Source organism: Mesoplodon mirus (genome assembly GCF_964341445.2).
Source record: "Mesoplodon mirus genome assembly, chromosome: 1".
Lineage (NCBI taxonomy): Eukaryota > Metazoa > Chordata > Mammalia > Artiodactyla > Ziphiidae > Mesoplodon > Mesoplodon mirus.
In genome coordinates this window covers 31,209,073-31,235,916 of record NC_138976.1, presented here as the reverse complement: position 1 = coordinate 31,235,916, position 26,844 = coordinate 31,209,073, and the positions used below count along the sequence as shown (strand labels likewise).

Sequence of the window (26,844 nt, the reverse complement as noted above, 5' to 3'; positions counted from 1 at the left end):
TTCTCTTGTTGCGGTGCACAGGCTTCAGTAGTTGTGGCACGTGGACTCAGTAGTTGTGGCTTGTGGGCTCTAGAGCTCAGGCTCAGTAGTTGTGGTGCACGGGCTTAGTTGCTCCATGGCATGTGGGATCTTCCCTGGCCAGGGCTCGAACCCGTGTCCCTTGCATTGGCAGGCAGATTCTTAACCACTGCACCACCAGGGAAGCCCTAGATTTTTTTTTTTAGACTCAAGATAACAGGGGGAGTGGGGTTCAAAGGATGGACAGAATGGGTGGATGTGCTTAGTAAATTTGTGAAATATTTTCTAAAAAAAAAAACAATTTCTTTTCTTAAATAATTTATTTTCAATAAATTAATAGTTAAATAGCAATTTAGAATCAATGATTACAAACTCACAAAACACATCACCAAATAAAATCTTTGGTTGGTACCTCTAATCACATTCTACAAAGCACAATAATTCAATTTCAATTAAAAGGCATATGAAGATCACTGAACACTATTGAAAAGAGATGAGCCTAATAATGAGGTGCTTGGCCATTTTCAATCCTAAAATCCTTAGTGGCTGAACAGGGCTGTAGAAAGGCTGGACGTGCTGGCTCAGAAGATCTCACACTATGTCCTGGGCTGCATTAACTGTCCATGTGACCTCTGGAAAGTTACTTCAAAGCCCTCTGGACTGTTTTCTCCTCTGTAAAAGGAGGAGTAGAATTAGCCAGTCTAATGATCTGTATAAATAAACGGGCCTGTTTATACTTGGCTTCCGGAAGTTTCCAGTGGTGCCCATAGCGGAACAAACACTTGTTTTCAAGTAACAGAGTAGCATAAATGATATAATCTGTCTAAAGTTTTATTTTGGGTTCAAATGGTCCATAAAGAGATGTACCATCAGTGAACTAGAATTCATTTGAACCATAAATTCTTACTACTGCAATCACCAAGCTGTAAGTACAGGACACCAAGGAAGGCTGTGGAGTGATTTTAGAATTAGCTTCCAGTCTCACAGATAGCTTGGCAAGGTTTTAACTACAATTCCTTTTGACAGTCACTTTAACCTAACACAACTTGATAGGCCAAAATCCAACTTGCAAAAGAAATCATTTAAGAGATGAATTACATTAAGTAATATTTTAAAAGTTTATTCATTTATCGTAGGAATTTCCTATAGGGTTTCTTCAAATAACTGTTCCCTCATTTAGTTTAATGATACTCAATCTCCTCACAACTTTTTGGCGGTACTTGGTTACTTTTCAGTGGAAAGGCCCTCTGTGCACAACAGACATGGCCCCAGCAGCAGAGAAGTGCACTCATTCTGAGAAGAGCAGTAAAATCCCGTGTTCAGGTAAAGAGGTCTTCTCTGCCTTCCTCAGCAACATGAGGCTAATATAAAAATGCTGTCAAAAGTGTTACTTTGAGTTAATGCCAGATGAGAGAATAAGCAATATTACTCAATTGACAAACTGTCATCAAAGCTTTGAGATGTACTATCACCTGGTAGTTTGGGGACAAATTTAAGTCCACATAAGCTCATGAGAAAGAAAGGTAAATTCGGGGAAATCCCCTGGTCTCTGTGCTTATGTGTTTCCCAGGACTATTCTGGGTCTGTGGGGACATTTATTGAATGCAGTTTAAAGAAAGGACCTACACGGAAAATGCATTGTTTCTGATAAATGTGTTGTTCTACAAGTGTCAACGCCGTGTAGAGTTTAAAGACATTATGACCTTGCTATTTTGGGAGAATGAGATTTTGAGGGCACCTCATCCAGATTTCTTCTAATTACCAAACCAAAGAGGCTCATTTCAGCCTTTCATAAATCAAATACCTTCTTTCTAGAGTGGCAAAAAATTTAAATTCCTCTATTGTGTACACATGATCTCAAATCCATCTATTTCCTACCTGTAGTTCAGATGGTTTTAAAACCAATGTACCACCAAGAACTTTGGGGAAATAAAATGTCCCAGAGACAATCAAATGACATTATTTGTATTCTGGGCTCAACTATGGGATTCATTTTTGAATCTAAGCATCATCAGGATGGCACAAGGTGGTGAGTTCTGCCAGATGCACGCTGTTTCACTCATTGTGGGTACCACCTCTCCCAGCCTAAGATTGAGCTAATGCTCCATAGCAGGGAAAACAAATCACATGTTCATTAATTCATTAGAGTCTGGTATTAACACTCCTATTGTCTACTCTAAATCTTTTGTTAAGCTCTCTGTTAAATGGTAATATTTAGATTTTCATCATTATATTTGAATGTTACAGGTCTTAAGTCAGCAGAAACTCAGGCTAAATTAAAAGTTTTGATACCTGACATGTGAAACTAAGGGGTTAGAAAACCTATTTTAGCTAGCTGTTTTTCATAAGAAAACTATGAACTCTTGTAAATTATCAAGTCCTTTCCTCTCCCAGGTATAATCCACCATTTGGCTTTAGAGATAACATATACATACACAGCCCTATGCAAGTGACACCTCACACGTCCATGGAGATAAAGGATGCAGAGCTCTTCCACAGGTATCTGCTGCCTTCCTGTGGTCCTCACATGTCAGGAGGGTCTTTTCTTCACAGATGTTCCTGCAAGTCTCCAGGTTTGTTTCTGCAAGGGCTATCTTTTCATTTGTCTTACATTGTTCACCCTTGATCAAATATGCCTCATTTTTCAAAACAAACTTTAAAATATGTTTGGAGGGAAGCATTTTCTACTCATCCATCTGAGATCCATTTTGAGAAAACTTTCTTATAACTGAAAACATACGGAGTAAAACAGTGATTTTCAAACCAGTTTTTAACCTAAGGGTCTTTTTTTTTTTTTTTTCAAACAACATCTTATGCAGAACCCAGATTTATAACATAGACAGAGACAGGCTGATCTGACTGAAGCCCTGGGGGTGGGGGGTGACAGACGCCCAAGCCATGTTCCTCATGGTCCCTTTCAGCATCCTGAAGCCAACCCTGAGCCACCTCCTATGAAGCTTAAATTCATGCCTCACAAATTATTCATCAGGTTGACTCTGGAACATGCAAAAGGCTGTCGACAGCTAGTTACTTCTGAACCAGTGCTGCCTGGGGTGACGACAGCCAGAGCCCCACTACGGAATGTGGTGGCTTGGGCCGGATGATGGAACCTGGTAATCACCAAGGAGAGTCCTGTCCGGCAGGTGGGGTCCTTGGGGGAAGAGGCCCAGAATATTTCCCGGAGCAGCCACTCCTGTTTGCTGTAGGCTTTGCTCCCCCAAGACCTTCACCAGGAAGTTGATGTACCTCATCGCCAGGCGAAGCGTTTCGTTTTTGCTCAGCTTCTTGTCGGGAGGGTGAGTGGGGATGAGCTTCCTCAGCTTGGCAAAGGCACTGTTGACGTTCTGCTGCCTCCACCGCTCCCTGGTGTTTGTGAAGATCTTTCTGGTCATGTTGGAGTTCCTGAGATGAGAAAGAGAAAGGGCCCTGAGGGCCAATACCTTGTCAGAGGCCTGCTGGATAGCACATGTCCTGCCAGGAACTTGAGATGTTAATCTTCTCCACTCAGATCTTAGGAAATGCACTGCCTCATTTCCAGGTGCTCTGAATCTTCCTTTGACAATGGAAGAAAACATGGTAGAAGAAAGGGCAGGATAAGAACACCTTCCTTCAGCGTTTCTCTCCCTGGGTGTTTTGGAGCCTCCAGTTAAAAGGTGGTTTTATCTTAATACCCTTATTACTACTTTTATAACCAACTCTTCCTAATTGTTCAGAATCAGGCACAGTGTAGGATTGAGTACGTGTGTGAATAAAACATATATTTGCTAATAGAGAGTTGAATATAGATTCTTTAAAAAGGGGGGTGCTGAGATCCTAGGTTTCATTAACGAGATAATATTTGGAGTAAAGAAGGTGATAGCACAACTCTCCTCTTAGCCGGCCGACCTCATCTGCAGGATTGGGCCCGCTGTGTAAGAGCTAAAATATCTAGACTGGACCACATTTAGAGGAGGATGAACAGGGTGATGAAGAGCCTTGAAACCCGGCTCTGTGAGGAGCAGAAGTAGTGTTGTTTAGCGTGACAAAGAAGAAAAGGGGCGGGGGGGGGTGACGATTTGGTGTGGATGCTGCGGAAGATACCCAGGCTCTCCAAGGTTGGATTTGGATGACCTTTCCAACCCTGGGAGAGGTGATTATTATCGCATATTGCTAATTCTTAATTGTGCCCTTTTTAACTTTTAGAGGCATGGGCCCCTTTGTTCAGGTGGCTTGGATTAACCTACATTAATGGGAACCTTTATGACGCATCAGCAAACGAGCCACAGCCCAGCACCCAACGTTTGGTGCTCTTGGTTCATGGCTATCAGTTTGCCGCCTGCTCCAGTCTCAGCAACCCCTTCCTGTGCCCCCCAAAGAGTAGTAAATATTCCTAACTCCACACCTTCACACATGCCATCTTCTGTCCCTTGAATTCCCTCCTCGCTGTCTTCTTGCCTATTTCTACACATTCTTTAAAGAGCAGATCAAATCCTCCTTTTCATTCCTACAAAGGCTTCCAGGCCATCCCAGAGCCCCCCATGCCCACAGCCACTGGTGGAAGACAAAGGCTATTAGGAGAATTAAATAAGTTGATATTTGTAAATCACTATAACAGTGCCTGACACATAGTAATGGCTATAAAAGTGTTGGAGAATAAATACAACAAAATAATAAATATATTTATAAATAAAAATGACTTGTGAGGTACTGAATATTCCTGGGGGGGGTGATATCTTGTTTTCCTGTAACCAAATCTACTGTAATCTCTTGGCTCTTGCTGCCTTTGTTGCTTTATTTTAACCCTTCCTGTAGACCTGTTCTGTTCCATGGGTTTGTGGACATGGTTGGACTGGGTATTGGTGCTCAAGGAGCTTATTGGATGGTCTGGTGGAGGAGGCGGCACACACATAAGCACTTAAAAATCATAGCAGAAGGTCCCACACACCAAGGGCCACGTCCAGAGCTACACTTGCTGACTAGAGAAAGGTGTAAAAGAACCATGTCAAGACCAAAATGATTGGGTCAACGCCATTGAACTTTTCCCTAAGATCTACCTTTTCTCTATTTCTTTTTTTGAATTTTATTCTATTTATGTTTTTATACAGCAGGTTCTTATTAGTTTTCTATTTTATACATATTAGTGTATATATGTCAATCCCAATCTCCTAGTTTTATTTGGGCTTTCCTGAGGATATGAGTTCGTAGGTAAACATCCCAAATATCTGAGAAAAGTTATATAAAGCACCATGTAGAATGTCAGGCACTTGGTAGGTGCCTCTCAAAGTGCCAGTTTCCTTCCACACCTGTTCTTTGTGTTAACAGCCCACGTTGCAGGAAGGAGTTGGAGGGTTAAAAATTGGCACATATGGTACAAAAGGGTGGGTTGTGATGCAGACCTGGAAAAATGGCAGTCAACCCAACAGGGAACTCTAGGGCAAAGAGTGACTGTAGAGGAGACCCCACTGGGCAGAAATCACCAGATCCTGGCAGCGCTGCCACGCTCACTCATAGGCTGGGGGCTGCCGGAAGAACGGAGGCCCCATCCTGAGGGCACTGCCACTGAAGGCTGTCAGCTAACTGCACTCTCTGCAGCTGAACTGCAAGTTTTTTCTTGAAGTGAGATCCCAGCAGTGCACCCCTGTGTGATCTCCGCGTGTACCCAATGCTGAGAACACTGCTCTACTCTCCAAACAGGAGTTCTGAGACCTAGCAAAACTATGTTTGAGAAGGAAGCAGTATCTAGGGGATTAAGAGGTACAAACTATTATGTATAAAATAAGCTACAAGGATATATGCCCCCCAGGACATTTCCCCACGCAGGTTCTTGTTGCCTTTCCTGCTTCTGCCTGGGTTGGAGAGGCCAGTGCTGTGCTGAGAAGCCAGTGGTGAGCAGAATCATGGCGGCTCAAGTTCACCGGCTGGCCTCAGGCTCCCTCCATCAGCCGCTTAAGTCTATTTCCTCTCTCTGTGGAGACACTTTTAGTTGGACCCATGATCCAAGACAGTCACCTGCACTCTAAGCTTTACTATCAACACTTACTGACTCTACGTGCCAGACACTGTGCTCACTGCTGGACACTGAGGAGCCCACTGCCCTGTGACACAGAGAGGGAAGCACAGGGGCTGTAGGAGCAGAGAAACAGCACCGAACTCAGGCATTCTAGGGGGCTTCCAAACTGAACGGGGTTGATCCCCAAGGCCTCTTTCTATGCTGAAATGCCACACTGCCCTGCCCTTGCCTTTTATCTACCTAAGTTATTTCTAAATAACCTAGCCTTTGGATCTACAATGAAAATATGAGCTTTGTCAGACCTGTATCCAACTATACCTAAAATATGAAAGTTTGAACCTAAATCAAGGGGATTTTAAAAACTATTCAGTTTTGCTCACACCAAGGCTGGTTGCTTTGCAGCCAGGACTGTGGAAGCAGTCACTTTTAAGCTTCTCTTGTCAAAAGAGGCTTTAGCTCATTCACTAGTCCCATGGGGGGTCTTTTTCAAGCTGGGAAGAAAAGATTAGGCAGGATAAACTAACTGGTGTTCTCTTCTGAGAGGGCTCCATCCTATTGTGAGAAGCAGACAGAGGAAATGGGGAGAAGAGAAGGCTTCTGAAACGTAGCCTTGCCATCCTAGGACGTGCTTAATAATTACTTGTTGACTTATCCTCAAGTGTGTTACTCTCCTTCTCCACAGGGGGAAATAGAAATCAGTGATTTAACAAGCTGGAAAAACTCAAAGTAGAGGTCACTGGAAAATTGCTAAGGACTTATTAAATCAAAGGAAAATGGCATTTAGTGTTTTTCCTGTTGCAAGGACTGGTGGCTGCTAATCTTGATTCAGAGTAATTTAAGAACTTAAAAAGTACCCCAGATGCCACAGAATCAGAGAACATCTGACAGATGTTGAAACAGGCGTGAAGTTTTTTTGTCCCAAGTCACACATCCCTGTGTGGCAGAGCCTGTGTCCCAAGCCTGAGTATTTATGCATCTATGTCACCACTGACTCCTGCTGAGTCAGGGTCCATAACCTTTTTTGTGCCATGGACCTTTTTGGCAGTCTGGGGAAGCCTAGGCACGGATTTCGTCTCAGAACAATGATTTCAAATACATAAAGGAAAAAGCCTTTGGTTCCCTTCTCAGAATAAGAGTTTTAAATGTACGAATTAAAATAGACACATAAAATAACCAATTACACGTCATAGGTATTAAAGTAATTCCACAAGGCAAGACAGTACTAGCTGTGCTTCCCTCTTAACACATTAGATTTGTTATCATCATTTCTAAGTGGTGATATTTAAATGATTTTTTCAGAAGATCTGCAGCATGAGTTGAAAGTATGATTTTTATTGGTGGCAAAGTCATCAGCAGTACTAGTGTGGAAGTCGTTTATTACTCACATCCATAAATAAAGGACATGCTAAATTTAAACTAAAGGTCAGTAGACATGAAGTAATTGTTTCCCACCTAAATATACAGAACGTCTGAACTCTATCCACACACCCGAGTGGGTGTGTGTCATGGGTCGCAGGCTAAGAATGCCTGGATAGGAGGAATGTCACGGTAAACTGAATAGGAATATAGGTGTGCACAAACTTCTACTTATACTGTCACCACAGAAGGTAACAGGTTACTGGAGAAAAGAACAATCATGCCCCCAGAAAAGGTGCTGCTTTTGTGTGGGTGTTTCCTGGACACAGAGCCCAGGTCAACTAGAAAGGCTGCAGCACAGAAGTACAGCTAACATTCCTGTGGTGGCCTGTCCCAGGCATTCAGACTCACACTGCTCTTTTTTTCATAAAACTTTAAACTTCTCTTTCTGGCCTTTGGTCCTGTGTATTTGTCTCTTTCATCTTTCTTTTAAAAGTAAGAGGAAACACTGTCCAGAAAGAGGGCGGTGAAGGGTGGTTTATACAATTGCGTTAGGGGAAGGTGCCTAACCTCCAGCACTAGGCACAGCTTTGCCTTTTGAAGCTACTATAGAAATAACACATGATACCTTAAGGAAAAAAAAAATCAAGCAGTACACAAGTGATAAGGCAAAAAATAAAAGACCATCCTTATCCATCTACCTATTCAAACTCATTCCCCAGCAGTAGCCAGTTTAGTGTGTGTATATATAATATATGTATATGTATATATATATATATACACACACACATATATTTTATATAAGATATATGTATCCTTTAAGAATCAGAATACATACTATTATGCAATTACTTTTCTCACTAGACAACTCTTCTAAATAAGTACATTTGCTATGAATGCGGGTCTTTGGGTGCGCTCCCGGCGCACTGGGAGCGCCACCTGTTCCAAAACGCGCTCAACACCCGCGCCTCACCGCCCACCCCGCCCAACCTGCTGCCCTTGACCGCTTCATTCCCGGCTTTTCCCTTTTTCTTTGTATAACTTTTGCTCCCCTTCGCCGGCAGCGCCTGCTTTGCGACGAAGTTCAGGCGTCCGGGAAAGCAACTCGGCTAAAGTTTCGCACCTGCCAGGTGTCCAGGAGTCGCTCATCCCGACGCAGAAGCTGCCTAAGCGGCCCTCGGAGACACATCCAGGGGTGCCCGGGCATCGGACACCAAGGCGCAGCAGCCCCACCAACACGCGCTAGAGGACCCGCCAGGCTCCCCCGGAGCCGCACCACCGCCCCTGCTCCGCGAAAAGCCCCCAGGTTCTCTCACCGAGTCGCCTTGGTGGCTGCCACCAAGTCAACTCCACACCCCTGCCCTCCGCAGCGAGTGCGGCTCGGACTCGGGGAGCTGCGCCGGAGACCCCCTGGCCCACAAGCCCCGGCAGTGCCCACGTCCCTCTCGGAGTCCACGCACCTCCTCTCCAAGATCCGCGCCGTAGTTGTCGCCCTCGCCTGGGCGCCGCGCCTCCGCTACCGCCTTTATAGGACACCGCCCTTTGTCTCGGGGACCCACGGGGCCCCTTTCTGACCCGGACTCCGCAGGTCCCTCCCTCTCCCCTTCCCCCACCGCGCGCCCGCTTCCCAGGACCAGCCTCCCTGTGTTCTAGAAACAGAGCAGAGGCGGAAGGAGAACCCTGCTTTGCCTAAGGCTTGGGGACGGGAGGGGTCTTGCCACCTACCCGGCCACAGCAAAGCCGGGCGTGTGACCTACCCACCCTCTTCCACGCCTACAAACCTCGGAAAGTCCATGCCACGTGGTTAACTCATCAGATGTCAATCACTTAAGGCCCAGTAAGTCTCCAACTGTAGTTCAAGAACCACTTGCTTCAGAATCATGGGTGAGGGGAGGCAGATCTCAATACCCACAACCTAGACCACCAGATCAGGTTTTCTGGGGATGGGGTTCGAAATCTGCGTTTTTACTAAGTATCCCAGCAGATGAAGATGCACAAAGAAATTTAACAATCACTGCACTGGACAGATCCCCAGATTTATTCATCCCAGCTTCCAGAGTGCCCCGGGGACTTGGTATTTCAGGGCCTCCTCATTGGTCTTCCTGATTCTGTACTTTCCTCTTTCTGTCCATTCTCCAACATCACCCAGAGTGATCCTATGAAAACCCAAGTCAGGTTCCTGTCACTTCTCACTCAAAGCCTTCCTCTGGCTCCCCATTTCACTCAGAGTTAAGCTGAAGTCTTAACAATGGCTCCCAGATTTTACCTGACCCCGTGTGTTCCTTCTCTCCCCGGGGTGTACTCAGCTCTGGAACACTCCAGGCACCCTCCTGTCTCAGGGCCTTTGCACTGTCTGTTTCTACGGCCTGAAATACTCTCCCCCCCCCCCACAAGTTATCCAAATAGTTCCTTCCCTCACCTCCTTTCATTCATTCAGAAATTATTATTGAGTGTCTGCTATGGGCCAGTGCCTGTTATAGGCACTGGGGATACAACTTCAGACAAAACAGACACAAATTCTGCCCTCAAGGAGCTGACATTCTTCAGGTCTTTGCTCAAATGTCACCTTCTCAATGAGGATTCTCTGACCACAATATCTAAAATTGCACGTTCACACACACAGGACTCTCCATCCTCCTGCCCTGCTTTATTCTTCTCCTTAGCACTCACCCCCATTTAGTAATATTTTACCCATTTATCTTGTCTGTCTCCTCCTCAAACCCAGTGAACAGGCATTCTTCAAATGTTGGTTGATAAATGAATGGGTAAGTAATAAAATTCTAGGCATCACACTCTCTGAAGGTACCAGCATAGGATTTGGCACAATAAATTCACAAATGCATTAAAGCTTAGTGGATAAGAGCAAAGGACTCTGGATTTGCATTACCCAGGTTGAAATCCCTGATGTACCCATTTATGTGACCCTAGGTAAATCATGTAACTTCTCCCTACCTCAATTTCCTCATCTGTAAAATTTAGCACTGTACCTAGTACACAGTCAGACTACTATAAATTTTACTGTGGTAAATTGTATTATTGTTACAACTACTGGCTCCCTTCCTTGTGAGAGGATTATATAGCCCCTCCCATTGTCATGTGATTGGCAATGCCTCCCTGTAGGTGAAGGGAGAGCAATTCCTCACTCCCTTCCAGGCTTGGCCATGTGACTTGCATCAGCCAATGGAATGTGAGCAAACTTGACATGGTGGTGATAGAACAGAAGCTCTAACAGCCAAATGTAAAGTAGATAGCTAGTGGGAAGCAGCCACAGCCGCATAGCACAGGGAGATCAGCTCAGTGCTCTGTGACCACCTAGAGGGGTGGGATAGGGAGGGTGGGAGGGAGGGAGATGCAAGAGGGAGGGGATATGGGGATATATGAATACATATAGCTGATTCACTTTGTTATACAGCAGAAACTAATACAACATTGTAAAGCAATTATACTCTAATAAAGATGTTTTAAAAAAAAGAGTGATTGCTGGTTGGGCTTAGTCATGAGAAAGTAATGTTTGGGGTTGCTCTCAGCCTGGAAGCCATAAAGCAAACCCATAGCCAACCACAGCCTTCACATCACATGATTGAGGAATAAATCTTTGCTGATGTAAGCCACTGAGATTTGGGGGTTGTTTGTCCCCCTCCTCAAAAAAAAAGGCATACAGTTCTTATTATAAATAAAAAAGCTGTTGCATAAACTGCTAGTTCTCAGAGGGCAGGAAAGTGAAGAAAATTCTGTATCTGCCTTTAAGGAGTTCACAGTCTTTGGGAGGAAGAGGACATGACAAAAATGACTAAATACAAGACAGACAGCCCTGAGTGCCAGAGAGTATGAAATTGGAGTTAAGGAGGCAAAGATTCTAGCTGGAGGATCAGCAATTGCTCGTGGGAGGGATGCCATTTAAACTAGGCCTTGAGGCAGGGCTGCCTCTGACATATGTGGGGCTCAGGACAAGGGTACAAATGGAGACTCCTGACCCATCCCCATGCCCATTCTTTTCCCATCCCCTTCTCTGTGAAGGTTCTTGTGTATATGACGTGGAATCCTAGCCCACACGGACCTAAGGAAGAGCCCTGTGAAGGTTCTGAAAATAGACTCAGGGCCATTTGAGCAGAAATGCAGGGGTTCTGGATATACACAGTGTGGTATAAATTCAGGGGTCCCTGATACCCTAGGTGTGGTCTAGAATGTGGGAAATGGGCACCTGGTGGGCACTGGAGGAGGACCAGAGCAGGTCCATCTAAAGCACAGAATCCAAGGCAGGGTCCCTGATCACCTGGGTGCAAAAGTGGGAAATGCTGGACAGGAAGTACACACGTATGAGTGGAGGAGAGGGCAGTCCATATGAAGGCAACTGTGTGCCTTGAACATGGGAGTGATATGTTTTGATTTACATTTCCAAGCCTCATTGTGGTGGCAGTCAGTGGATGGATTAGAGGGTGGGTTGGAGAGAATGAATGGGTCAATTATGCATAGGCACAAAAGGGGCCTTTGGGAACATACTCTAATATTTGCAGCGAGCAGCCCTGATTTGTCCTTTCTGCCGTCTGTCTCTGTGTGCCACTGAGGGGAACTGCTGCCTCATGGTGCCCAGGTCTCCCACCCTACCTGTTATACCTCAATCCTGATAGAGGGCATGTTGGAATTTAAACCAAGAACCTACATTACCCTTCCTCTCGGCCAAAAGCCTGCGAGGTAATATATTCTTAATGGCACGTTCTACAGTTGTAAAAAAGAAGTGTAGCAACTAGGGAGCAAGATTGGAAATGTGTGAGGCTAAGGTAAGCAACAGTAAGTGTAAAATAGGATCTGTGTACAAGTGCACGAGGACTGAGAGACAGGACGAGGGGAAAGATGAGAACTGTGGAGAAGGGAGCACAGATGTGCTGGCACAGTGCAACCAGGGTCACCATTTGTTTTCTTCTCTGAAGTTTCTTCCATGTTATCGCTGGTTTTATAATTTCTGAAATGGAGGAAACCGTCTTGGTGCAGCATTCCACTAGCAGTGATGCTTCAGCGTGATGGGCCCTCTCCCATCCTGGTCTCCCAGTGTGGAGAGTTTAGGGGCGAGGTCTTGCAGGGGAAGGGGCTGAAGTAGGAATTTACATAATCCGATTATTGGGGGATTAGGTTTGGGCAGCTAAACGCCTCTGTGTGCTTGAGCTAAAACCCTTACTATTCATGGCTCTCACCGCCCCCTGGAGAGACTGCACCTGCGGGCTCCTGGGGAGGGATGAGAGGGTTGGGGAGAGAAGAGCAGGTCCCTAGGAGGGCTGGGGCATTGTCAGCCTCTCTGGCTCTGCTGTCTTAATTGATCTGTCTGGATTAGCCTGTGAATGCTGGATCTCTAGTCCTGTGTGCTGGGGCTGTTAGCTTCAGAAAAGACGAACCTGAGGTTTTCAGAAGGGACTCCTGGGAGCCCAGGTGGTTGCGGACCAAAGTCATTTTGGCTGGAGGTCAAACGTCCGCTCCATCCAGTCTTAAAACTCCCTTCTTCCCCGCTCATTCTCAACCCCCTTCCCAATCCCCAGTTCTGCATATCCAGGCCCCAAAGCATCCATCTATTTCTCCATTTATCCAGTCATACATTCAGCCCCGCTTCCATCCATCCCTTGTTAAGCTTCCATCAATTTATTCATCACATGAATTAGCTGGTTCTTGATAGTTAATAAAATTTACTAGTAAATCCTAGATAGATTTTGTTCCTTCAAGTGTGCTACCTTGCAAGTCAATTTTGGTACTTTGACATATGAACTTTGACATTTTCACATTCATTAATAAAGTGTTATATACAGTTATTCAAAGTGAGACAGGCTGGGACCTGGGCCCCTTTGCTGCAGTGCTGCAATGCCTGCACCTGGGCACACCTCTCCTCCAGCAGCAAAATACAAAGAAACTGTTTGGGACTAAAAATAACTGTGTGCATGCGCAGTTGGGACAAAAGATACAAAGAGACCAAAAAACCCAACTGCCACTTTTGAAGAGCCTGGGGCAAAAGCAGGGTACTGCTCATGCCCTCTGCACACTAATATGTATAAAATAGATAAATAATGAGAACCTGCTGTATAGCACAAGGAACTCCACTTTGCTGTACAGTAGAAATGAACACAATGTTGTAAAACAACTATACCCCAATAAAAAATAAATAAATTTTAAAAAAAATTTTTAAAAATTTAAAAAAACCCCACCACCTAAGGGGTGGGCAAAGCACCTAAGCCACCCTCCGGCCCGACCCCTGGACACACCCCTGCCCTCGCCCCATATAAGGAACAAACTCACCGCCCCCTCAGGGAGCAAGCAAACAAAGGAACCTGTGGTTTGTTCTCGCTCCCCGCTGCTGCAACAGGGGCCCCAATAAAGCCTTGCCTGAATTTCTTCTCTGGCCTCTAGTCAATTTTCATTGATTGGGGAAGGCCAAGAACCCTGGTTGGTAGCAAATGCTTTCAAAAATATCTCTGTATTTACGTTATCAACTTTCTCATTCCTCATGTTATGTGTTTAGGACTTCTCTCTCCTTTATTAGCTTTGCAGAGCTTGTCCATTTCATTTTTATCTTAAAAAACTACCTCTGTGGTTCACCATTTTTCTGATTTTCTAATGTATTAATTTCTACTATATCTTTATTTTTATTTTTATATTTTTTGGACTTTCTAGGTTTCATCTTTTTTAATTGAGGTAACTGGTTTATAACACTATATAAGTTTCAGCGACAACATTCTATTTCAACTTCTGTATACACTACAGCGTGCTTACCACCAAAAGTTTAGTTTCCATCTGTCACCATACAGTTGACCCCCTTTTAGCCATTTTGCCCCCTCCCCTTCCCCTCTGGTAACCACTATTCCATTTTCTTCATCTAAGTTTTAGTTTTTGCTTGTTTAATATTTCACATATGAGCGAAATCATGCTGTATTTGTCTCTCTCTGTCTGACTTATTTCACTTTCTACCATATCTTTATTAAATCTGCTTTTTCATTTGCCTATGTCTATTTTGTTCTTTCTCCATCTCCCATTCTTAGATTGTTTATTAATTTTCATTCTTTCTTGTTTAATAAGAAAAGCATTTCAGGCTATGAATTTTCTTCTGATATACCACTGGTGTCATCCTTCACTTCCATTTGCAGTATCTTTGCTATTAGCCTCTAACATCTGTTGTTTATTTTAATTTTTCTTTTTGAAACTTTAAAAAATTTCCTTATCGTTGTATTTTTTGGTAACCATGTGCTATTAACTTCTAATTTTATTGCAGTGTGGTCAAAGGTGTGCTCCATATTGTTTTTGCTTTGGGATATTTATTAAGAGTTTCTCTAGGTAAAACTTCTATAAATGATCCGTAGGTAATAGAAAAGGAGATATATCCTTTGTTTGAAAAATAAAAAAATTTTTATATACCTCCATTAAATTGATCCTTTATATTCATGGGAGTTTGGGTCTGTTTGATCTGTTAGAGAGAGTTATATGAAAATCTCCCTCTACTGTTTTGTGTCTGTTCCTTCCTTTTGGTTTTTCCAAGACTGTTTGCTTTAAATCTTTATATCTTGAGATACAATGCATTTTGCACATAAAGACTCTTGGAAGTTTTATTGACTTAAGAGAATTGTGCCCTGTGTCAACATAAAATGATCCTCTTTGCCTTGCTTCTTCTCATGAATTCCATTTTGTTTTGTGATATTACAACTCCTGTTTTTAAATTTGCATTTTCCAAATAAAACTGTGGCAATTCTTTTACAACTAAATTTGTCAGTATGTGGGTGTTACTTTCGGTCATAGGTTTTATCTTTCTGTGACATTTTATTTGGGAAATTTAAATTCCTTTGAATCCTCTGTTGTTTTGTTTTTTCTTTTTTTTGCAGTACGCGGGCTTCTCACTGTTGTGGCCTCTCCCGTTGCGGAGCACAGGCTCCAGACGCGCAGGCTCAGCGGCCATGGCTCACGGGCCCAGCCGCTCCGCGGCATGTGGGATCTTCCCAGACCGGAGCACGAACCCATGTCCCCTGCATCGGCAGGCGGACTCTCAACCACTGCGCCACCAGGGAAGCCCTCCTCTTTTTTTAAAAGAGCCCCCATCTCCATTTTGAATTCTTTAAAGCAAGTCTCATTCTAGTTTACTTGCTTTTGATGAATGAATGCAAGAGAGCACTGACTCATTTCTCCAAACATCTGCCTTCAGCTTGCCCTGCTTTCCGTCAGAAGTCACATAGCTTGTTTCTGTGAAATGAGTGCTTCTAAGGCCATGGAAGGAGTTTCTGGTGATTGCTTAATTTGTTTTTTAAGGAGATGAGAAGAACATTCTGGCTGCTGTATGGAGGGGGCCAAGAAATGATGTGGGGAGACTAGGAAGCTGTGACAGGAATACAGAGAGAGGATGATGGCTTGACCTAGCGGGTGGCATCGAGCACCAACTCTCGGCCACACACTGAATTCTCTACCCCTATTATGTAGCACTAAGTACTAGGTGTCACGCTAGGCATTTCACCCAATTTTCTCATTTAATATGAGAAATTATATATTTTCATTATAAAGTTATATAACAAGGTGTTATCCTAGACAAAACAAAATATCACTCCCCCACAATTTAGGTCCCAAATAAATTGAGTATTTACCTAAATTCTAAAATGTATGCCCGAAGAAACAAGCCTTCAAACACAGCTGACTGTTTTACTAGCAATTTTTACACAAACATCTTTTCAGAGCCAGCAGGGGCTATAAATTCTCATGGATGTTAATGTCACTCCATTCACAGGACCCACAGGGCAAACTGATTAGCTCACCTTCTCTTCCCGCCTCCCCTACTCTAACCTCCCCTGAATGAAAAAAATAACAGAGCAAGTAGCTGCTCTATGATGAAAGCGGGTGATGTGGGAAACCAGGGTACGTGGAAGGGAGAAATACACTGATGTGGCCCACGTCTTTACCCGAGCGTTGGGAGGGATGAGAGCTTTGGTCTTCTCTCCTAAGGAAAGAGAGATCTGGCTGTTTCATCATCATTTGGGGACTTCCCTGAGGTCATTCCCTAGTCATGACAGAAAAGTAAAGCTGCTAGAATCTTTAGACCAGAGTCCCTGAGGCACACAGGTTTCGTGGCCCTGTACACACTCATAGATAGGAACAACAAAGGGAAAAAATTATACCGATTTAGGAGGAAGCACACCTGCTGTCCACTGGGTTTTTACCCCCTGCAGCACACTGTGACTTTCAGTGACAAAGGAGGAGAAACAATATTACTCTGTAAATAAGTTATCCTTACTTGGAAGCTTGCCACAGCCTGTTACCAAACATCCTCCATCTAAGAAGTAGTCAACGAACGTTGAATCTCAGGGATGGTCCTCAACTGGATCCACATGTAAGGAGCCCTGTTTGAATAAAGAAGGTGGAGGTGAGGAGAGTGATCCAACCACAATCCGGAATCAGATTTGCAAAGGTTCCCTGTACTGTTGTTCATCTGCCCCGCTGATGCCCTTTCTTCCTGTCTCCCCTCTTTTCTGTCTGCTAACCCAGTGCCTTGCCTGGGATGAGCACAATGATGAGGTTACTGGTTTGCATTTAAGTAGAGGAATTTGTTAATTGGTCTAGAGGCTCACTGCTGCATTGTAACTTTCTCAATTAAACTGGCCACTTATTTAAGAAATAAAAAGCTGGTCAAATTGCAAAAAAAAAAAAATTACTCTTCTGAGCCTGTTTTCTATAAAATGGGAGTAATAAATACTCATTGATATACTGTGGACTAAGTGGGAAAAGGTACTGAGAAATACCAAATGGAAAGCAGTTTTGTATAGAAGTTGAGAGGCCTTTCATTAGGCTTTGGAGGCAGACTGGTGTTTGAATTCCTGCTCTGACACCAGCTGCCATCCTGGGCAGGTTACTTAACTTCTCCCAGTCTCAATTTTCTCAGCTGTAAACTGGAAATAATATCAACTTCATGGATTATTGTAAAGATTCAGTGCACTAATGTACATGAAGTTAGTGACTAGGAGTAAATGCTTTAAAACAGTGGTAATAGACATCTAATAAAATCATAGTTGCTCAATAAATAATCATTTTATTACCAGAAAACTCTATCCAAAAACTAGATGGGGAATATGAACACATGCCTCTAATTTCCTCCAAAGGGTACTTTGATATTTTTCTTTCATTTGTCCAACTCAGTATCCTGGCTCTCACCTCTCTCCTTCCAGTTCCTTTGGGTCCTGTGCTACTAAGAAGCATTTATTTCCTCCCACTAATTGAAGCCAACATCCCAGGGCTGGATGGGTTAAGGAGATCTCAGAGGGGGGGAAAGAAAAGTTTCCCTTGAGCATCAGGCTCTCTCTTCCAGTTAATTTTCGCTTTCCAGCTCCCCAGACCCAGTACCCCTTGGTAACTGCCCCCCACCACACACACACATTTCTCCACCAAGACACCTGGTGTTGAGGCCAGGCGGGTATTTCTGTCCAGAGCAAATGTTGACCGTCGCAGCAAAAACCAGGACACGTAACTGCCTCAAGTGAGTGGGCTTTTCTTCCCTTAGATACCAATTAGCACAGCCCTGGATGTACTCAGCTGCTGACACTCTCAAGACCAGGCTGGCTTGGCCTCAACTTTGTAGGCCTGGAGCTGTGAGTGCTTCTATTTCCAGCCAATAAACCGAAGTGCAGTGGGAAAGCAAGGGTGGTGAGGGTGGGCAGAACCAGGTACTGGAGAAAAGAAAGGGGTGGGGTGTGACTCCCCTTTTCCACTTTACATTCTCTGCTCTTTGTATAAGAGACATGATTCATCAACGGGTCCCCTAGATGAGGATTTAGATGCTCTGTGGGCAGCAGATAAGAGTGCAGCCTTCTTGCAGAAAGTAAATTCACTGAATACTCCCCATAAAGTCAATAATGTCAGGCTTATCAGCTGTCCTCATTCCCCATGCAGCCCCGGGGGACCAGGACTTGAAATAAAGGCCACAGCTCCAGGGGCTGGAAAGTGAAGGTGCAGAATTGGGCTGGGGAGGGTCCTCTGTCTCCCTGGGCTGAGTTTTAGGCAGGTGGGGGAAATCTGCCAGGCCTGAGCTGCCCGGAGCCCTCAGCTTCCCAGACTGACAAATCCCAAACCAAACACATATACTGAGGGGATGAGGGAGGTACTCCCTGACCCCTCAAATCCAGCAGATGTTTTCAGGAGGCTCCCCTGGGGCATCTTAGGAAGATTAAAGGACGTTACTTTAAATCTAACCAATAGAAAACCTTCAGAGGAAACCCTGACTTCTCACCGCAGTTCTCACCTCTGCTTTTCATAACACAGATACTTCTGCACTACCCAAGAGCACATCCATCTCTTCTAGCTGGTGGAGATTTGGTTTCTTTGCAAATTGTCTGAAACAAGTGGGTTATCAGCTGAGGTTTCAGACCCAATTTTGAGATTTACGCTGTAGCTGAAGCAGACTGTTTAACAAGATATACCTGTGCTTGGCTCCCCTCCATTCACCACCCCTATGATCCCAGCAGATGGGGTCCCAAGCTTTCCTGGGGGGATAGGAGGTAGGGTGGAGAGAGTGATGTCAGTCGTTAGCAAAGCTGTGCTTCTATAGAATACCTCTTCTTCACCCTTTGGAGACCAGAGTCTTCAGAGGTGAACAGACAATAGGGAAATGAGGACCAGGTTGAGACCCCGAATTGAACACCTCTACTGGGCCCATCTCCTCTCCTGGCTTCAGTTCCCCGAGATCCCAGAGCTAGGCCTTGTGGTGTCCCCACAGGGACAGCCCATCCTGTCCTGGCTTCTGACTGAAGCAGCAGGTGTAGAAATAGCTCCAGCCTCTCACATTGCCTGCACTGTGGTGCCCAGGCCTAACCCTGACGTCCCCAGAGCCTAGGACCTCACTACTGACTCTCCTGCCCCAATTCATCTAACTGAGCCTTGGCCCTCAAATGCCTGTTCTAATTCCTGGAGCCCCCTGGATAAGACCTTACCCTGGTCCCAGTGTGCTTTTCTTAGGCCGGCAGCACTGATCTTGAGCCCCACTTCCCAGAGCAACACCAAGTGCCCCTCAGCCTCAAGCACTTCCTGCCCCTGGACTCCCTGTGTCCATGCCTGGCACTGGCTGGGAATTCCTAGGATTGACCTTACCTGAGCCACCTGAGTGGCTTACGACCACCTGGCTAAGTCTCTGTCCTCTGTCCTGCAACTGTAGGGATCCCAGCATTTTTGGGATGAGTGTGTGTGAACCTAAATTTCCCCAAATCCCTACTCCACCCTTGAAAGAGCTTCATGAATGTTTGTTGAGTCAATTGAATGAACCTCGGCCCTTAGCACTGTGGCTGTAAGTAGTATCTAGTCAGAAGTGTTTATAGAAGGCATCATGCTCTGATTCAAATAAACCTTCTCCATTTTCTCTGACCCGTACTTTACAGCAGGATATTTACTGCCCCCACAGTCTGCTCCTTGCCCACCTTTCTGCTGTATTTTTTACTATTTATCCATATATAGACAGATGGTCTTTTTCACTGTCCCATAAAGCCCATTCTGGTACTGTACTGATTCCTTCCCTTCAAGAATGCTTTCTTCCCTTTCTTCATTTATTCAAATTTTCTGCTCGTTAAGTCTTAAGATCGAGCTGAACTTCACTGTCCCTCTCCCTGTCCTCCTTCCTGGAGCTTTTTCTAGCCTCAGGCCGCCTTCTACAAAGTGTGGGATCTTTGGTTCCCCTACCTAAGCCTGGTCTTTGAAATTGAATTCTTTTAAGTGTTATGTTGTTTGTTGTTTTTTTAAACATCTTTATTGGAGTATAATTATTTTACAATGGTGTGTTAGTTTCTGCTTTATAAAAAAGTGAATCAGCTATATATATACATATATCCCCATGTCTCCCTCCCTCCCACCCTCCCTATCCCACCCCTCTAGGTGGTAACAAAGCACCAAGCTGATCTCCCTGTGCTATGCGGCTGCTTCCCACTAGCTATCTATTTTACATTTGGTAGTGTATATATGTCCATGCCACTCTCTCACTTCGTCCCAGCTTACCCTTCCCCCTCCCCGTATCCTCAAGTCCATTCTCTACTACATCTGTGTCTTTATTCCCATCTTGCCCCTAGGTTCTTCAGGAGCATTTTTTTTTTAGAATCCATATACATGTGTTAGCATACAGTATTTGTTTTTCTCTTTCTGACTTACTTCACTCTGTATGACAGTCTCTAGGTCCATCAACCTCATTACAAATAACTCAATTTCCTTTTTTATGGCTGAGTAATATTCCACTGTATATATGTGCCACATCTTCTTTATGCATTCATCTGTTGATGGACACTTAGGTTGCTTCCATGTCCTGGCTATTGTAAATAGAGCTGCAATGAACATTGTGGTACATGAATCTTTTTGAATTATGGTTTTCTCAGGGGATATTCCCAGTAGTGGGACTGCTGGGTCATATGTTAGTTCTATTTTTAGTTTTTTAAGGAATCTCCATACTGTTTTCCATAGTGGCTATATCAATATACATTCCCCACAACAGTGCAAGAGAGTTCCCTTTTCTCCACACCCTCTCCAGCATTTATTGTTTGTAGATTTTTTGATGAGGGCCATTCTGACTGGTGTGAGATGATATCTCATTGTAGTTTTGATTTGCATTTCTCTAATGATTAATGATGTTGAGCATTCTTTCATGTGTTTGTTGGCAATCTGTATATCTTCTTTGGAGAAATGTCTATTTAGGTCTTCTGCCCATTTTTGGATTGGGTTGTTTGTTTGCTACTGAGCTGCATGAGCTGCTTGTAAATTTTGGAGATTAATCCTTTGTCAGTTGCTTCATTTGCAAATATTTTCTCCCATTCTGAGGGTGGTCTTTTCATCTGGTTTATGGTTTCCTTTGCAGTGCAAAAGCTTTTAAGTTTCATTAGGTCCCCTTTGTTTATTTTTGTTTTTATTTCCATTTCTCTAGGAGGTGGGTCAAAAAGGATCTTGCTGTGATTTATGTCATAGAGTGTTCTGCCTATGTTTTCTTCTAAGAGTTTCATAGTGTCTGGCCTTACATTTAGATCTTTAAACCAGTTTGACTTTATTTTTGTGTATCGTGTTAGGGAGTGCTCTAATTTCATTCTATCACATGTAGCTGTCCAGTTTTCCCAGCACCACTTATTGAAGAGGCTGTGTTTTCTCCACTGTATATTCTTGACTCCTTTATCAAAAATAAGGTGACCATATGTGTGTGGGTTTCTCTGAGCTTTCTATCCTGTTCCACTGATCTATATTTCTCTTTTTGTGCCAGTACCATACTGTCTTGATTACTGTAGCTTTGTAGTATAGTCTGAAGCCAGGGAGCCTGATTCCTCCAACTCCGTTTTTCTTTTTCAAGACTGCTTTGGCTATTCGGGGTCGTTTGTGTTTCCATACAAATTGTGAAATTTTTTTGTTCTAGTTCTGTGAAAAATGACAGTGGTAATTTGATAGGGATTGCATTGAATCTGTAGATTGCTTTGGATAGTAGAGTCATTTTCAAAATGTTGATTCTTCCAATCCAAGAATATGGTATATCTCTCCATCTGTTTGTATCATCTTTAATTTCTTTCATCAGTGTCTTATAATTTTCTGCATACAGGTCTTTGTCTCCTTAGGTAGGTTTATTCCTAGATATTTTATTCTTTCTGTTGCAATGGTAAATGGGAGTGTTTTCTTAATTTCACTCTCAGATTTTTTCATCATTAGTGTACAGGAATGCCAGAGATTTCTGTGCATTAATTTTGTATCCTGCTACTTTACCAAATTCATTGATTAGCTCTAGTAGTTTTCTGGTAGCATCTTTAGGATCCTCTATGTATAGTATCATGTCATCTGCAAACAGTGACAGCTTTACTTCCTCTTTTCTGATTTGGATTTCTTTTATTTCTTTTTCTTCTCTGACTGCTGTGGCTAAAACTTCCAAAACTCTGTTGAATAATAGTGGTGAGAGTGGGAAACCTTGTCTTGTTCCTGATCTTAGTGGAAATGGTTTCAGTTTTTTACCACTGAGAATGATGTTGGCTGTGGGTTTGTCATATATGGCCTTTATTATGTTGAGGTAAGTTCCCCTATGCCCACTTTCTGGAGGGTTTTTATAATAAATGGGTGTTGAATTTTGTTAAAACTTTCTCTGCATCTATTGAGATGATCATATGGTTTTTCTCCTTTAATTTGTTAATATGGTTTATCACATTGATTGATTTGCATATACTGAAGAAGCTTTGCATTCCTGGGATAAACCCCACTTGATCATAGTTTATGATACTTTTAATGTGCTGTTGGATTCTGTTTGCTAGTATTTTGTTGAGGATTTGTTCATCAGTGATATTGGCCTACAGTTTTCTTTCTTTGTGACGTCTTTGTTTGGTTTTGGTATCAGGGTGACGGTGGCCTTGTAGAATGAGTTTGTGAGTGTTCCTCTCTCTGCTATATTTTGGAAGAGTTTGAGAAGGATAGGTGTTAGCTCTTCTCTAAATGTTTAATAGAATTCGCCTGTGAAGCCATCTGGTACTGGGCTTTTGTTTGTTGGAAGATTTTTAATCACAGTTTCAATTTCAGTGCCTGTGATTGGTCTGTTCATATTTTCTATTTCTTCCTGGTTCAGTCTCAGAAGGTTGTGCATTTCTAAGAATTTGTCCATTTCTTCCAGGATGTCCATTTTATTGGCATATAGTTGCTAGTAGTAATCTCTCATGATCCCTTGTATTTCTGCAGTGTCAGTTGTTACTTCTCCTTTTTCATTTCTAATTCTATTGATTTGAGTCTTCTCCCTTTTTTTCTTGATGAGTCCGGCTAATGGTTTATCAATTTTGTCTATCTTCTCAAAGAAAAAGCTTTTAGTTTTATTGATCTTTGCTATCATTTCCTTCATTTCTTTTTCATTTATTTCTGATCCTATCTTTATGATTTCTTTCCTTCTGCTACCTTTGGAGTATTTTTGTTCTTTTTTCTCTAATTCCTTTAGGTGTAAGGTTAGGTTGTTTATTTGAGATGTTTCTTGTTTCTTAAGGTAGGATTGTATTGCTATAAGCTTCCCTCTTAGAAGTGCTTTTGCTGCATCCTATAGGTTTTGGGTCATCGTGTCTCCATTCTCATTTGTTTCCAGGTATTTTTTGATTTCCTCTTCGATTTATTCAGTGACCTCTTGGTTATTAAGTAGTGTATTGTTTAGCCTCCATGTGTTTGTAGTTTTTATAGATATCTTCCTGTAATTGATATCTAGTCTCATAGCATTGTGGTGGGAAAAGATAGTTGATACGGTTTCAATTTTCTTAAATTTACCAAGGCTTGATTTGTGACCGAAGTTATGATCTATCCTGGAGAATGTTCCATGAGCACTTGAGAAGAGTATGTATTCTGTTGTTTTTGGATGGAATGTCCTATAAATATCAATTAAGTCCATCTTGTTTAATGTATCATTTAAAGCTTGTGTTTCCTTATTTATTTTCATTTTGGATGATCTGTCCATTGGTGAAAGTGGGGTGCTAAAGTCCCCTACTATGATTGTGTTACTGTCGATTTCCCTTTTTATGGCTGTTAGCATTTGCCTTATGTATTGAGGTGCTCCTATGTTGGGTGCATAAATATTTACAATTGTTATACCTTCTTCTTGGCCTGATCCCTTGATCATTATGTAGTGTCCTTCTTTGTCTCTTGTAATAGTCTTTGTGTTTTTGTTTTGTTTTGTTTTGTTTTTTTTAATGGTATGCGGGCCTCTCACTGTTGTGGCCTCTCCCATTGTGGAGCACAGGCTCTGGACATGCAGGTTCAGCTGCCATGGCTCACGGGCCCAGCCGCTCCGTGGCATGTGGGATCTTCCCAGACCAGGGCATGAACCTGTATCCCCTGCATCGGCAGGCAGACTCTCAACCACTGTGCCATGAGGGAAGCCCTAGTCTTTGTTTTCAAGTCTATTTTGTCTGATATGAGAATTGCTACTCCAGCTTTCTTTTGAATTCCATTTGCATGGAATATCTTTTTCCATTCCCTCACTTTCAGTCTGTATGTGTCCGTAGATCTGAAGTGGGTCTCTTGTAGACAGCATATATACAGGTCTTCTTTTTGTATCCATTCAGCCAGTCTATGTCTTTTGGTTGGAGCATTTAATCCATTTATGTTTAAGGTAATTATCAATATGTATATTCCTAATACCATTTTCTTAATTGTTTGGGTTTGTTATTGTAGGTCTTTTCCTTCTCTTGTGTTTCCTGCCTAGAGAAGTTCCTTTAGCATTTGTTGTAAAGCTGGTTTGGTGGTACTGAATTCTCTTAGCTTTTGCTTGTCTGTAAAGGTATTAATTTCCCCATCAAATCTGAATGAGATCCTTGCTGGGTAGAATAATCTTCATTGTAGCTTTTTCTCCTTCATCACTTTAAATATGTCCTGCCAATCCCTTCTGGCTTGCAGAGTTTCTGCTGAAACATCAGCTGTTAACCTTTTGGGGATTCCCTTGTGCGTTATTTGTTGTTTTTCCCTTGCTGCTTTCAATATTTTTTCTTTGTATTTAATTTTTGATAGTTTGATTAATATGTGTCTTGGTGTGTTTCTCCTTGGATTTATCCTGTATGGGACTCTCTGTGCTTCCTGGACCTGATTGACTATTTCCTTTCCTATATTAGGGAAGTTTTCAACTATAATCTGTTCAAATATTTTTTCAGTCTCTTTCTTTTTCTCTTCTTCTTCTGGGACCCCTATAATTCGAATGTTGGTGCGTTTAATGTTGTTCCAGAGGTCTCTGAGACTGTCCTCAATTCTTTTCATTCTTTTTTCTTTATTCTGCTCTGTGGTGGTTATTTCCACTATTTTATATTCCAGGTCACTTATCTGTTCTTCTGCCTCAGTTATTCTGCTATTGATCCCTTCTAGAGAATTTTTAATTTCATTTAGTGTGTCGTTCATCACTGTTTGTTTGCTCTTTAGTTCTTCTAGGTCCTCGTTAAACGTTTCTTGTATTTTCTCCATTCTATTTCCAAGATTTTGGATCATCTTTACTATCATTATTCTGAATTCTTTTTCAGGTAGACTGCCTATTTCCTCTTCATTTGTTAGGTCTGGTGGGTTTTTGCCTTGCTCCTTCATCTGCTGTGTGTTTCTCTGTCTTCTCATTTTGCTTAAGTTAATGTGTTTGGGGTCTCCTTTTCGCAGGCTGCAGGTTCGTAGTTCCCATTGTTTTTGGTGTCTGCTCCCAGTTGCTAAGGTTTGTTCAGTGGGTTGTGTAGGCTTCCTGGTGGAGGGGACTAGTTCCTGTGTTCTGGTGGATGAGGCCGGATCTTGTCTTTCTGATGGGCAGGTCCACGTCTGGTGGTGTGTTTGGGTGTGTCTGTGGCCTTATTATGATTTTAGGCAGCCTCTCTGCTAATGGATGGGGTTGTGTTCCTGTCTTGCTAGTTGTTTGGCATAGGGTGTTGAGCACTGTTGCTCGCTGGTCGTTGAGTGGAGCTGTGTCTTGGCATTGAGATGGAGATCTCTGGGAGATTTTCGCCATTTGATATTACGTGGAGCTGGGAGGTCTCTTGTCGACCAGTGTCCTGAACTTGGCTCTCCCTCCTCAGAGGCACAGCCCTGACGCCTGGGTTTTGGGAGGTCTGAGGTCTTCTGCCAGCATTCAGTAGGTGTTCTGTAGGAGTTGTTCCACGTGTAGATGTATTTCTGATGTATTTGTGGGGAGGAAGGTGATCTCCACGTCTTACTCTTCTGCTGTCTTGAAGCTGTACCCAAGTGTTATGTTTTAATCCTACCATCTGTCTCCCCAAAGTACAGGCCTTGTACCTGTGCCCTTGAGGCCACTCTCACTTCTCATCACCAGTCCTCAGTACAGGGCCCTCTCACCAGGAATACTCTGAAATACAGAAAGGCTCTAATCTTACAGAAAAATTACTTGGGATTATCAGGAAAATACAAGTTCAGAGGATTAATGCCAAAGGTTAAAATAAAAGTAAAGATAATAATATTAATAGCTATCATTTATTGAACTTCTACTCTGTACTAAGCAGTATACCAGAGTTCCTATAATTCTTATAATAACTCTTACAGGCAGGTATTAATTTTAGCCCCATTAATTGAAAAAAAATTGGAACTCAGAAGTTAAATAACCAGCCTGAGATCACAAAGCTAGGAAGTGACACCCCTGGATCTGAGTCTAGATCTCTACAACTCCAAAGCTCTTGCTGGTCCCATCAAATCCTCTGGATCTGCATCGTCCAGTATGCTAGCTACTAGCTACATGATGCTATTTAATTTAATTAAAATCAAAGTAAACAGTGGAGAAAAGACAGCCTCTTCAATAAGTGGTGCTGGGAAAACTGGACAGCATGTAAAAGAATGAAATTAGAACACTCCTTAACACCATACACAAAAATAAACTCAAAATGGACTAAAGACCTAAATGTAAGGCCAGACACTGTAAAACTCTTAGAGGAAAACATAGGCAGAACACCGCATGACATAAATCACAGCAAGATCCTTTTTGACCTGCCTCCTAGAGAAATGGAAATAAAAAGAAATGGGACCTAATGAACCTGAAAAGCTTT

General features: G+C 43.0%; 2 protein-coding genes across 3 annotated transcripts in view; both read right to left on the bottom strand.

Annotated features, from left to right (window-relative positions):
- Window positions 1–401: 401 nt before the first annotated feature.
- On the bottom strand, window positions 402–16,673 carry TAL2 (TAL bHLH transcription factor 2). Its single transcript, XM_082605186.1, has 2 exons — window positions 16,608–16,673; window positions 402–3,444 (listed from the first exon to the last, which is right to left on the bottom strand). The coding sequence occupies exons 1-2, from the start codon at window positions 16,637–16,639 to the stop codon at window positions 3,093–3,095; spliced, it is 384 nt and encodes a 127-aa protein (XP_082461312.1). The 5' UTR covers window positions 16,640–16,673; the 3' UTR covers window positions 402–3,092.
- The window catches only part of FKTN (fukutin), an 89,443-nt gene continuing 79,222 nt past the window's right edge, over window positions 16,624–26,844 (bottom strand). Inside the window, exon 12 of one of the 2 annotated variants that reach the window (XM_082643866.1) lies at window positions 16,624–16,713. Coding sequence is in view for 1 of the 2 variants with exons in the window: in XM_082643870.1 (XP_082499996.1) it covers window positions 16,688–16,713 (26 nt within the window). In the remaining variant the exon portion in view is untranslated. The remainder of the gene's footprint in view (window positions 16,714–26,844) is intronic. The other variant, XM_082643870.1, reaches the window with a different exon arrangement.

Coding starts and splice junctions, on each gene's coding strand:
- TAL2 (XM_082605186.1), bottom strand. CDS start 16,639: ATGTTTGGTAACAGGCTGTGGCAAGCTTCCAA. Junction 3,445..16,607: donor AGGCTGTGGCAAGCTTCCAA/GTAAGGATAACT, acceptor ATTGGCCCTCAG/GGCCCTTTCTCTTTCTCATC.